Source organism: Lepus europaeus, chromosome 20 (assembly GCF_033115175.1).
Source record: "Lepus europaeus isolate LE1 chromosome 20, mLepTim1.pri, whole genome shotgun sequence".
NCBI lineage: Eukaryota > Metazoa > Chordata > Mammalia > Lagomorpha > Leporidae > Lepus > Lepus europaeus.
The window spans coordinates 20,060,846-20,073,099 of record NC_084846.1 but is presented as its reverse complement, the minus strand read 5'-3'; the positions used below and the strand labels follow the sequence as shown (position 1 = coordinate 20,073,099).

At 42.9% G+C, this 12,254-nt stretch overlaps 1 protein-coding gene across 1 annotated transcript in view; it reads left to right on the top strand.

The window, feature by feature from the left end:
- The window catches only part of CRPPA (CDP-L-ribitol pyrophosphorylase A), a 319,655-nt gene that overhangs the window by 151,116 nt on the left and 156,285 nt on the right, over positions 1–12,254 (top strand). Inside the window, exons 7-8 of the mRNA XM_062178999.1 lie at positions 7,356–7,448; positions 8,605–8,697. Coding sequence (XP_062034983.1) covers positions 7,356–7,448; positions 8,605–8,697 — 186 coding nt within the window. The remainder of the gene's footprint in view (positions 1–7,355; positions 7,449–8,604; positions 8,698–12,254) is intronic.

Below are 12,254 nucleotides of genomic sequence, written 5' to 3'. Positions count from 1 at the left end.
TAGTGTCACACAGTAATATTCCTCAGAATAACACCATGCCCAGATATGTTAGTGGCTTATATCCAACAGACTGGAATCTAAATATCAACCCTCATACAGGCTGTGCAATCACAGATAGAACATTTAGAATTCTGTTCCTGAGCCTCTTTATCTGTAACATGAAGGTAATTTGATAAGAGCTGTCTATGCATAGGTGTGCTATGTGATTTCAATAGTATAATTCTTTAAGATATTTGGTACAGAGTCTAGCAAATGATAAATACCTCAGTAAAGGTAAAGAGATAATGGATAATGAAATTAAAGTGTCATCTATAAGTGTAAGTAAAATGAAGACTCAGTGGAATAGTATCAAGCATTTAATATGTAGCAGCATGAACAAGGATGATTGTTGCACTTTACGTGTACTGAAGCAAATAAAGATGAATGATCTGATGGCACGTACACTTGACTTTAGACTTTCTAGAACAGTAGTTTTTGGGTAAAGTCCATGGACTCTGGAATGGGGACAGCGTTTACTGCATTATAGGATTGCAAATCGATCTTGAAGGCTAAGTGGGCTAAATGTTAGACCTAGTCTTTGTGCTTTTTGTTTTTTGGGATGGGAAGGCAGAGTGAGACATGGGAAGGAGAGATGGAGAGACAGATGGAGAGAGGCCTTCCGTCTGCTGGTTCACTCCTCAAATGCCCAAGACAGCTGAGACTAGGCCAGACTGAAACCAGGAGCTCAGAACTCATTCTGGAGCTCCGACTTGGGTGGCAGGAACCCAATTACTTGAGCCATTACCTGCTACCTCCTAGGGTTTGCACTAGCAGGAATCGGGAGCAAAGCTGGAACTTGAACTTGAACTTGGGAATCCTTAATCACTTTGTCATACTCACCCTGCTCCCTTTCTTTAAATTTTCATGTAGCTTTTAATTGTTGGGGGAAGCGCCAGCTCTTTCCTGGGTGTGATAAGGGATCTGCATCTGATAGCAGCCTGGGTGGCAGACCCTGCTGACACAGTGCTGTTCTGTCCACCAGCCTTGTAGGCTTGGGAGGCAAACAGGACCTGTGGCTGTGGTCTGCATCCTATGTGACAGTCCACAGAGTGCCACAGGTGCAGTCTGCCGGATAAGCATCTGTGGTGGAGGGGACTGGATGAGTACTTCAGAAAGTCCCCAGGAAAACAGAATTAGAAGATAAGTTTATGTTGGTGCCAAGGGTTTTTGAAATCTCTGCATAGTTTTTCCATAGTACACCTTTTACGTGACCATTTTGACATCCTTCCTAGAACTTGTATAGCAAACTGGTATCTTGATCCACTTCTCATCTCAAAGCTCTATCAAGATTGATCACCCTAATAGCTGTAGCATTTTTTTTTTTCCTGAAACTCTCCAGCAGGGCAACCTATAGAGAAGCCCTGGAGAAGTTCATCCTTACTGCTCACAGGTTAATTAGCTAATTCTAATTAAGAAGCAGTCCTGTGAGTCACTCATTTTACTCATGGGTGAACCAAGCCACATCGACTTACCATGGTCACACAGCAAAAATGTTTTGGAGATAGATTCAAACCCAGAAAGCTTGGCTCCATAGTTCCTGCCCCTAAACTAAAAACACAAAACAAGCTGACTCTAATTACAAGGGAAAAAAATTAAAAAAAAGAATAAAGTAAATGCCGAATGGTAGGTAGACCACAAAAAGACTTGTCCTTATTAGCATGTGTATGGAGTGGGAAGAAAATGCATCTCTGTGCAACTCCCTTGTTTATGCTGACACCAATCTTTGAATGCGAGGAAGGTGAGACATTCAGATTCAGAGATGACCCAGCCAGCAAGTTCTGTATAAAAAGGGCTGGCTTCTCAGAAACACATTTTGAACCTCTGAGTCATGGAGCTGGAATCAGACTCTTTCATCCTTAGGTGAGGCTTAACTTTGCTTGAAGTGAGAGCTCTGTCTTTGGTAACCCATCGCCCTTCCTAACAGCCTTGCTTAAAGAAGGCATTTTGAATCTGCACACGTTTGCATTTAGTTTCTGGTAAATATTTTCTAAGTTCTTGTCTGCTGTGAAGTAACGAGAGTATTTCAAGTTCTTCATAGACTAATTTCACAAATTCGCCTTGCAAGATTGTTTTATATTTTGTTTAAATGTTCTTCGAACCAAACTGTTTACAGAACAAGAAGTTCTGCTGGCCAACAGATCGTTCCACTGGTTGTGCTTGAGTGGGGAAACACCAGGAATGACAGCTGAAGAGGATGCCACAGAGTTTTCTCATAAACAACCTAATAGTGTTGTCTCATGTGGTCTTTGTTTATTGAAGGCGTCAAAGACTCCTTTGCTATATTTAGGTGAGATTGGGGTTACTTCACTGAAGCATGGAAAATATCAATCGTTTTCTGGTTGGGAAGACAGCAGTAGGACTACAAGGATTACATAAAACTGGAAACAATTATTAAGATCTCAATTTCAAGAAGAAAAGCACAGTTATTAAGATCTCAATTTCAAGAAGAAAAGCACAAGAAGAGGACACAAAATACAATATCAGTTTTTGTGAAAATACAGTTTGTGCATTTCTTCATGGACATTAGCTAATGAATGACTCTTTCAGCCAGTGTTTTTAACTTATCAAATAATAGCCAAGCCAATATATTTTAATTGTAATGCCAGTAACAATTAAGACTTTGTAGCCAGGCACTGTGCTTTTCATATATAAATGGCTTCTATTCTAAGAGTTTAAGTGTTAACAGCTCATGATTGCATTCAACAAATATTTAATAACTGTCATAAAGAAGTTTGTATGAAGGGCAACATGAGCTGAAGTTTTCATGGGTGGAAGGAGTCCAGTGTTAGTGACAATAGAGGAAAATGGCCTTAAGAGATTTATTTTGAAGATGGAGATAGGATCTGAACATGTAAGGACATTAGTAGATTATGGAGAACTTTAATAACAAATTTTCTATTTTGGATTTAATCTAATAGGAATTACACACAAACCTGTAGTTTGTATGTCTTTAGAATTACATGTTCTTTATCAGACAAATGAACTGAACCTGTTTTTGGAATAGTCTTCAGACAGTCTTAATGTTTAGTAAATAATTGCTCCCTTTTAAAAAATGTACAGTGTGGAATAAAGAAAATATTTCCTTTACATTCTTAAACATAACAGTGCCAATCAAGGTAAATGTGATAGAGGGTAGATAATTTGCAAAAATCTTTTCTTCTTCAGTGCTTTAGAAACAAGAACAAAAATAGTAAATAAAAGTCAGCCTAGTAGCTGACAGCAACCCAAGCTGAGGGATTCAGCTCCATGCATACATCTCAGAAAATAACAAGGAAGAAACTGAAGATAATTGTCTGGCCCTGGTGCCTTCTCGCTCATGCCTCCATCTCTGGACATGGGAAGGGGCCAAGTGACCATTCATTCAGTCCAGAGAATTCCTAACATTGTTAACTGAGGGGCAAGCAGTCTAAGGGGGTAGAGCGAATGCCAGGAAGCAGTCAAAGGAAGACTCCTATAGGGCAGAAGATCCCTTGGGTCTCTGGCCCATCCACAGAGGCAGGGAAAGCTGTCAGCGCCCACCACTTGCCAGCCCTCCAACTCATAGAAAATAATCTGGAAACTCCACCATTCCCATGAAAACAAAGACAGTACAGTGTGCACAATCAGATGAAGTGAATCTGGAGGAAACCTCAAGCCCTTCCCTCCCCAGCTCTGAAATACCCTCATACCTGTTTCTTCTGCAGGGGGATTCAGTAGGAATCTGGATTGAAGATGGTGAGAAAGTCAAGGCATTGCGAGAGATGAGTAGTGACTGAATGACTAGCCTGGAGCAGCACTGATACAGAACTAGGTGCTTCACTAAAGTAGGAGCAAGGGCCCTGTGAGGTCAGGTGACTACAGCAAAGAGGAGAGTGGAGATAATGCATATAGTCTAAGATGAAGGTAAAGGAGAACTGGAATAAAACAGAGGTGGACGGCACTAAAGGCATCCAACATAGGGATACTTTGTTGGAAACAAAGCAAAGCTTTCAAGGACATTAGGAGAAAATTTCCTCAAAGTGATAAGTTGATTCTATTATACCCATCAGGCATACTTTTAAGAAGAAACTGAGAAATAATAATTGATCTTAAAGCTTACTCTGGTTAAAATTTTGAGCTCCTACATTAAGAAGTTCCTCAGGAAGGCACCTAAGTAAAAATAACAAAAATTAAAATTTACCAACAGGAGGTCTCCTGACTGGCCTTTGACTATTCTGTGATATGAACTCTAATACGGACAATCCCCCACTCACTTTAGTTTGAGTTACAGGGTTTTGGTTTTACGATGGTGCACAAGCCACACCCCTTTTGTAGAGACTGCACTTTGAACTTTGGGCTTTCCTGGGCAGGGATCTGCATTAAGAGCCCCTCTCAAGGTGCTGGTCAGTGACAGCTCAGCTCCCTGTCACCCCGCTGTCCAGATACTCCGTGGAGTGCGTTGGTCTTTAGCCAGCGTGTTCCATTGGTTGCACGTATTAAATGAGTATTCAGTTTATGGTAGCCTCCATGACCCGCTAGTCTCTCATGAGGCAGCTCCATCCCAAGTTCAGGGGCATTGGTGTAATGAAGCCTTAAACTTTGGAGGGACAGAAAGTGGAGGCCAAAGGAACATTACCAGGACCCAAACTGTCCTTTTGTTAAAGAAAAAAAAAATAAATGGAACAAGGATTTCAAAGATAATGGCAATGAGTGTTTCTTAGAAAAACTGCTTGACATTGATGGGTGAATGACAGATGGCATGTCAGAGGTAGCAGGTGTTGGTAGTGGCACGGAGACCACCAATCTGTGAGAGAAAGAACGTGTGAACCAAACTTTTATCCCTGTGCAAACTATTCTTGGAGGATAGAAGCTAAAATTCAAGTGTCCTAAAAATATCAAGGACTGTGGAAATAAACTGCTTGCAGATAAAATTCTTCCAGTAAACAAGCGAATTAAAATGAAGAATTTAGGCATAAAGTGGTTTTGTTAAGAAGTCAGTTTCCTTCAATGGAGATATGTCTAAATTATGCTATATGTCTAAATTATGGCTATGGGCTAAAATATAAATCTGAGAAGCCTTGTCAGGATAAAAGTGATTGATTAGAGCTAGGCTGTGTGTGGAAGTTACAATGCATTCTCTCCTCTTTCCTCATGAAGTCAGTTTACATTGACTCAAAAATGAAATGAAGCATCATTAAAAATCCCACGTTTTTATCTGATTCCTACACGTGAAGAATTGTTGGAGTTTAACAATCCCTTCAGTTTTACCACATGTAGCATGCTTTCACCTCAATTAAATAATTTAATCACCACGGCATGTGGATTGCCACCCAATTTTACTATAACATATTTCAACTTTTAGTCCTTAATCATTTTGCTTTTTCTGCTTGTTATTCATATATAACTATTAGAATATAATATTGACAGTGATAACTTCTTTATAGTCATGTTTTGGCTGATTTTTTCTCCTTTTCTAAAACTGTTATACATTGTTAATTTCAAGAATGTATAACGCCTTTCTTGACAAAGATCCTTTTTCTTAAAAAAAAACTGGTGATAAAGTGTAAAAAATATTATCAAACATTTCCTATGGTAAAAGCATGAATATTTCTGTCTTAAAGTATCTCCAGCCCTATTCTCAAGTATTTTATCCATTTTTTAACACTTAAAATTAAATTTGTGTGTGTGTGTGTGTGTGTATAAAGCAAAGCTTAAAGTCATTTTATTTTCTGAATTCAGAATCCATTGTGTGCATTTGTTGAAATTAAAATCTGATAAGCATTTGTCTTGCTTCTGTCAATCAAGTCAGAAATTTGGCTGCGTCTGAGATCATACCCTCCTTCCATGCCAACTCTTCAGCCCAACACAGTGCCACAGATACTGGCAAAGACTCCCTGCCCTAACAGTAGCAGGAATAACGATGTAGTACTATTTCTCTGAATTCCAGTTCTCAGGGAGGGATGCTTGGTTGTTGCTAGGCAGTGGGGTGCATTAAAAGAACCTTGTTATTGGGAAACCCCAGCCTCTTGCATGGGCTGCTGACACATCTGCCTGCCCTGGTGTCCTGAGAGAGACATCATCATCATTATCGTTTGGGAATGTCAGGCAAATTGGCTCCAGGGAGAAAGAGATGTCTTTATCTTTACTCTATGGAAAATAAGCAAATCTGTTCTAGCACGAGACACATCTATTTATGCAATTCTGCGTGCCACGCAGACATCCTTGAAAAGACCGTCTGGAACAAGTTAGCTGTTGATGTCTTTTGAAAATGTTTGGATCATGACAGATCCATGGAAAATTATCTCCCTGTAATAGCTAGATGATGCCCATTGCATAAAGGAAGCTGGTTTCTTTTCTTTTATGGTATTAGCACATCGCTGATGATTACATTTTTAAAACAATGTTCTCTGTGAACTTCGTAGTCAGTAAAAATTTTAAATTGAACTAAAATTCTTAATTTTTTTGCAGTGACTAATTTCTGTAGTGAAGGTAAGACTTGGAAACCGTTCTTTTCTTGTGCTCTGATGTTTTGTGAAAATTATATGAAATTAGGCTATTGTGGAGATAATGTTCTTGGCAGTACAGAGTCGGATGTTTTAATGAGGAATACCATTGTGTTCTAGAACCATCAACTGTATCAAGGCCCTGTCAGTGTGAACCACTGCCGTGTTCCTTCCCATGGAATTATTACCTCGGAGGTGTCACTAGAGCAGATCCCCTCTCTAGTTACATAAGTTTTTATTCATGTTGTTCTTATAGGAGAAACGTGAAGTAAGGAAATTAGAATACTAAGCTATGTGGAATATAGGTCTTTTTAGGGAACTTTGTGCAATGCGTGTCCCGTTCCTTCTGATCTTGTCCGAGGGACATTCAAGTCTCCTCCTTGTTTCTATGGCCCTAATTTGAGTCTTCTTTCTCCCCCTCGTATCGTGATAATTCCTCACTGCCCTCTCTGCTCTAGGTCACTTAGGGCCTCGTGAGCCCTGTTCTCTCTGTAACCAGGCAGTTCACGTGCACCCAGGGTCCTCTCTCCACCCCTGGTTGAGCATCTTTCTGTTTCTGTCTTCAAAATCCTCCCCAAGAAGTTCCTCAGATGACATCATCCCGAACACTTGCCTGTTCCTGAACAGATTCTGTGTCTCCTCTGCATTTTTCCTATCTGAACCCATTTCCCATGCCGTAGTTGATAGAATGATGTTTGTTATTTATAGCCCACATCCAACGCTTTTTTTGTGGCAGCCTGATGCACATGGCTTTTGTGCCTCTCCTATAGTAATTACAGGCCTCATAGTGAGAAAGTTGTTTCAGTGTCTGTATGGTCTTCCTAAGTATTTTTCCTCCATATGTTTTCCTTATAGAACGTGAAAATTGTGTCTGGTGTTCGGAGTCACGGAGGCAGAGATATCCAGCAGATCACCTTACCACAATGCTACAATTTTGTTTGTGTGAATGTAAGTAGTAAACCCAAGGGATTAAGATTGTATGATGGCCGGCGCCATGGCTCAATGGGCTAATCCTCCGCCTGCAGCGCCAGCACACTGGGTTCTAGTCCCGGTTGGGGTGCTGGATTCTGTCCCGATCGCTCCTCTTCCAGTCCAGCTCTCTGCTGTGGCCCAGGAGTGCAGTGGAGGATGGCCCAAGTGCTTGGGCCTTGCACCCACATGGGAGACCGGGAGGGGCACCTGGCTCTTAGTTTCAGATCAGCGTGGTGCGCCGGCAGCAGCATGACGGCCGCGGTGGCCATTGGGGGTGAACCAACGGACAAGGAAGACCTTTCTCTCTGTCCTCTCTCTCTCACTGTCCACTCTGCCTGTCAAAAAAAAAAAAAGATTGTATAATGTTCTATACGAATGCAAAGTGGAAGCGAACACATTTCTTTCTTGGTTCTTAAAAAACTGAATATTTTGATAGGTGTGTTATTTAATGGGCACTTTACTTTTTATCTTATTGAAATAGGGAAATGACATTTTCTAGCAAGGTAATTTCTATAATAAGGAGCGGGTAATATTTCTTTAGATATGTACAATAGTGTGGGCTTTTTAAAAGAGGATTTATTTATCTGAAAGGCAAAGTTAGACACACACACACACACACACACAGAGAGAGAGAGAGAGAGAGAGAGAGAGAGAGAGGAATCTTCCATCCCCTGGTTCATTCCACAGATGGCTGCAATGGGGAACTCTATCAAGGTCTCCCATGTAGGTGTGGGGGTCCAAGCACTTGGGCCATCTTCTGCTGCTTTTCCCAGGTCATTAGTAGGGAGCTGGATTGGAAATGGAGCAGCCAGGACACAAACTGGTACCCATATGGGATGCCAGCATTGTACATAGAGGGTTTTACTTGCTACATTGCATTGCTAGCCCCTCAATTTTTTGTTTTGTATTCTGGTATAAAGCAGATAATAAGACATGGCTTTGAATAAATAGTTCAAATATTAATATATGCATATACAATTTATGGATAGCCCTTAAAGTTGTTTTAAAATTAAAACTCAGACTTGACAAATATTTTGAATGTTATGTAAAATCTTCTCCTTTTTTCCACTTGACCCAGGTCTTACATCGTTTCAGAACTTCTTTCCACTTCTTTTTTCTCTTGCCCTTTCAGGATGCGGCCTCAGATTTTCCAGAAACCCAGCAGTTACTGAGTGTGCTGGAGCAGAGCGATCTTTCCATCTTATATCCGGTTGTCGTCGTCTTGGTAAGTGAATTAATGCAGATTTTTCCCGTAAAGCTGTACAATTTCCTTCCATGCCACTTGTTTCTGTTCAACATTCTTCCAATTGAGAGCGTCTCTGTGGGCCCTGGGACTCACCCTCTCACGTGGCTTCCCTGGCCGCCTACCCTTGTCACTGCCATTGTTTGATCAGACTGACAGGTTTGGAAAATAATTCAACCTAGCCTTCAATGTTGCTTCTTTTCCTTCATGAAAATGCCTCAGTTGACTGCATATAACCTGGATATAGCATACTATCAAAATGCCGCAAGAGAACAAATCCAGAAGTTAAAAACATTTGAGGAAAAAAAATTCCAATGAAAGAAAATGTATTCTTGGGTTGGCCGTCTTCTCAGTTCCATGGAAAGCAAAAATAAGCGAGCAGCAGATTAAAGAGAATTCCTAGGATGAGCTATGAGAATTTTGGAGGGTTTTTCTGTAGAAGGTTAAACCTGTGTGTTTGGTGCAGATTTTACTTGACTGCCCTATTAAATGGTGTTGCAAAGGACAGGACCAGAGAGCAAAGCCAGGCAGGAGCAGGTTTGATAGAAAGTGGCATTTTGCTGTGGAGAAGGATGTTTTTAAAAAAGTCATTTGTTATTTTGTTTATCTGAAAGGCAGAGAGACAGAGAGGAAGAGCAACAGATCTTGGTTTGTTCTTCAGTTCCCATAATAGCGAGGGCTGGGCCAGGCTGAAGCCAGGAGCCTGGAACTCAATCCAGGTCTCCCAAGTGGGTTACAGGGACCCAATCGCTTGACTTGTCACCTGATGCCTCCCAGGGTGTACATTAGCAGGGAGCTGGAATTGGGATGAGGACAGGGACTTGAACCTAGGCACTCCGATAGGGGATGTGGTGCCCCAACTGGCATCGTAACTGCGACACTAATGCTCACCTTGGAAGGGATTTCAAAGGTTAAAGGTCTAAAGTGCTCAGCAGTTCTAGGTTCCTGATGCTCAGAACCGTCCTGCACCGTGCAAATGTAATTCCTGTTAGAGAAGGTAATGAATACAGAGTAGAGATCATAATTGGCCGTGAAAATAAGTAACTGGATTGAGCCATGCAAGTAGGAACAAATTAACAGCTGGAGGGGAGGGGAATTTAGTTAATTCCCTGGCCTGCTTATTTGGTTATATGCCTGGAAGCCAGTTTGTAGGGTGGCAGCTGATGATGGAGTCCCTAGGCCCACATGTGACGATTTTCCCTGCAACACGGAGGCTTTCATAGAGCATTTAGGAAGCGGGATGGGAAGTCCCAGACGCTGGAGGACTCCGAGTGTGTGTAGGACAAAGGTCTGTTCAGAGTTCTGTTTGGCTCTTTGTCATGCTGTTGCTGAGGAATCTCATTGACTCCATGGTCCCACGAGTTATGCTGACGAGGGTGTATGATGGAGTAAGTGCGAACAGGAGGCCTTTGAGCTCAGAACACCCAGGCTCCTTGGCCAAGCGGCATAGCTTTTCTGAGGTTGGGTTTCCTCAGCACAGAAAGGAAGCTGGTGTCGCAAGAAAGAGGAGTAGCAAGTGCAGAGCATCGATCGTGGTTTATGGCACCACTCTGGGCCCTGGCCGCCATGCAGTGTTCTTTTGTTTATTAGACTTGCTGCTCTTCTTCTCACGTTGGATGAGACGACTCCGTGTTCGCCTCTGCTCCAGCCTGCTGCCTAGCTGCAGTTATGTTTTCCAACGTTTTTTCAGATACTTCCACTGGAGCACTTGTGACATCTCCAAGTCCTGGTGTCTGAGCCACCACAAACACACGTTATCTGTAAATTGGCTCCTTCTCTTAATGGCGATACCTGGCCCCAGGCAATAGGGGCCCTTCATTTGCCATCTTCATTTTTGAGTTTTTCTCTGCTGTTCTCTCTCTGCCAAATACACACCCGTGTGTGCATGAACCCACACACATGCATACTGTTAGCTTTGAAGCCCTTAGTACTTCTATTCCTTGCTACTCTTGCCTGTCAACCCCAGCCTTTCCAATGTTTCCATAAGCTATTTATTTTATTTTATTTTATTTATTTATTTATTTTTGACAGGCAGAGTGGACAGTGAGAGAGAGACAGAGAGAAAGGTCTTCCTTTTGCCGTTGGTTCACCCTCCAATGGCCGCCGTGGTAGGCGCGCTGCAGCCGGTGCACCGCGCTGATCCGATGGCAGGAGCCAGGTGCTTCTCCTGGTCTCCCATGGGGTGCAGGGCCCAAGGACCTGGGCCATCCTCCACTGCACTCCCGGGCCACAGCAGAGAGCTGGCCTGGAAGAGGGGCAACCGGGATTTTATTTTATTTATTTGAAAGAGTTACAGAGAGAGATAGAGACAGAGAGAGAGAGAGAGAGGTCTTCCATCCAGTGGTTCCCTCCCCACATGACCACAACGGCTAGAGCTGCGCCAATCTGAAGCCTGGAGTCAGGAGCTTCTTCTGGGTCTCCCATGTGGGTGCAGGGGCCCAAGGGCTTGGGCCATTTTCTATTGCTTTCCCAGGCCATAGCAGAGAGCTGGATTGGAAGAGGAGCAGCCAGGACAAGAACCAGTGCCCATATGGGATGCCAGCGCTTCAGGTCAGGGCTTTAACCTGCTGTGCTACAGCATTGGCACCCCCATCAGCATTTAAATTAGTTTTCTGTTGACTTCTGTTTGGTTCCATTTTATGCGTGTGCAAACACATGCCAGAATTTCTTGGCTTCTTGGTGCTGTGCATCAGACTAGGAGAAAAGATTGGCAGTCTTGTAGTGGGACGGGAATGTCTTACAGAACTTGTTTGAGAATAGAATTGTAAGTCTAATACCATAAGATGCTGCAGAATGTTCATCTTATACTGGGGCATTGGTGCTCCACAGCCAATAATTGCATACTCATTGTATACCTGTTGCATAGGCAGACTCCGTGTGGCAATATTGAAGGTTGTTCTTATCCTCAGTATGAAGTGTGTCATTAGGACATATCCAGGGCCGGCGCTGCGGCTCAGCAGGCTAATCCTCCACCTGCGGTGCTGGCACCCCGGGTTCTAGTCCTGTCATTGCTCCTCTTCCTGTCCAGCTCTCTGCTGTGGCCTGGGAGTGCAGTGGAGGATGGTCCAAGTGCTTGGGCCCTGTGCCCGCATGGGAGATCAGGATAAGCACCTGGCTCCTGGCTTCGGATCAGTGTGGTGCGCCAGCTGCAGTGGCCATTGGAGGGTGAACCAACGGAAAAGGAAGACCTTTCTCTCTGTCTCTCTCACTGTCCACTCTGCCTGTCCAAAAAACCAAATAAATAAAAGGACATATCCAGAATCTGTACCCTTTACACGGAGTGTATTCCTGTTGGGAAGGGTGGGTGGAGACTGGGGGCTTCTCGGAGGAGGAGGCAAGGGGAAGGCCCTGGGTGTTTGAATTGCCCCCTGAGCGATTCTGATACAGCCGCTCAGGCTTTCTCCCCTCTCCTCCTTAAAATCACTTACACCAAATATAACCGAAAGGCCTTTTCACTTTTCCCAGGAATGAAAATTTGGCAGAGCCATTAACTTTTTCCCAAACAAATAGATGTATGAAAAGTACAATGATAATTATAA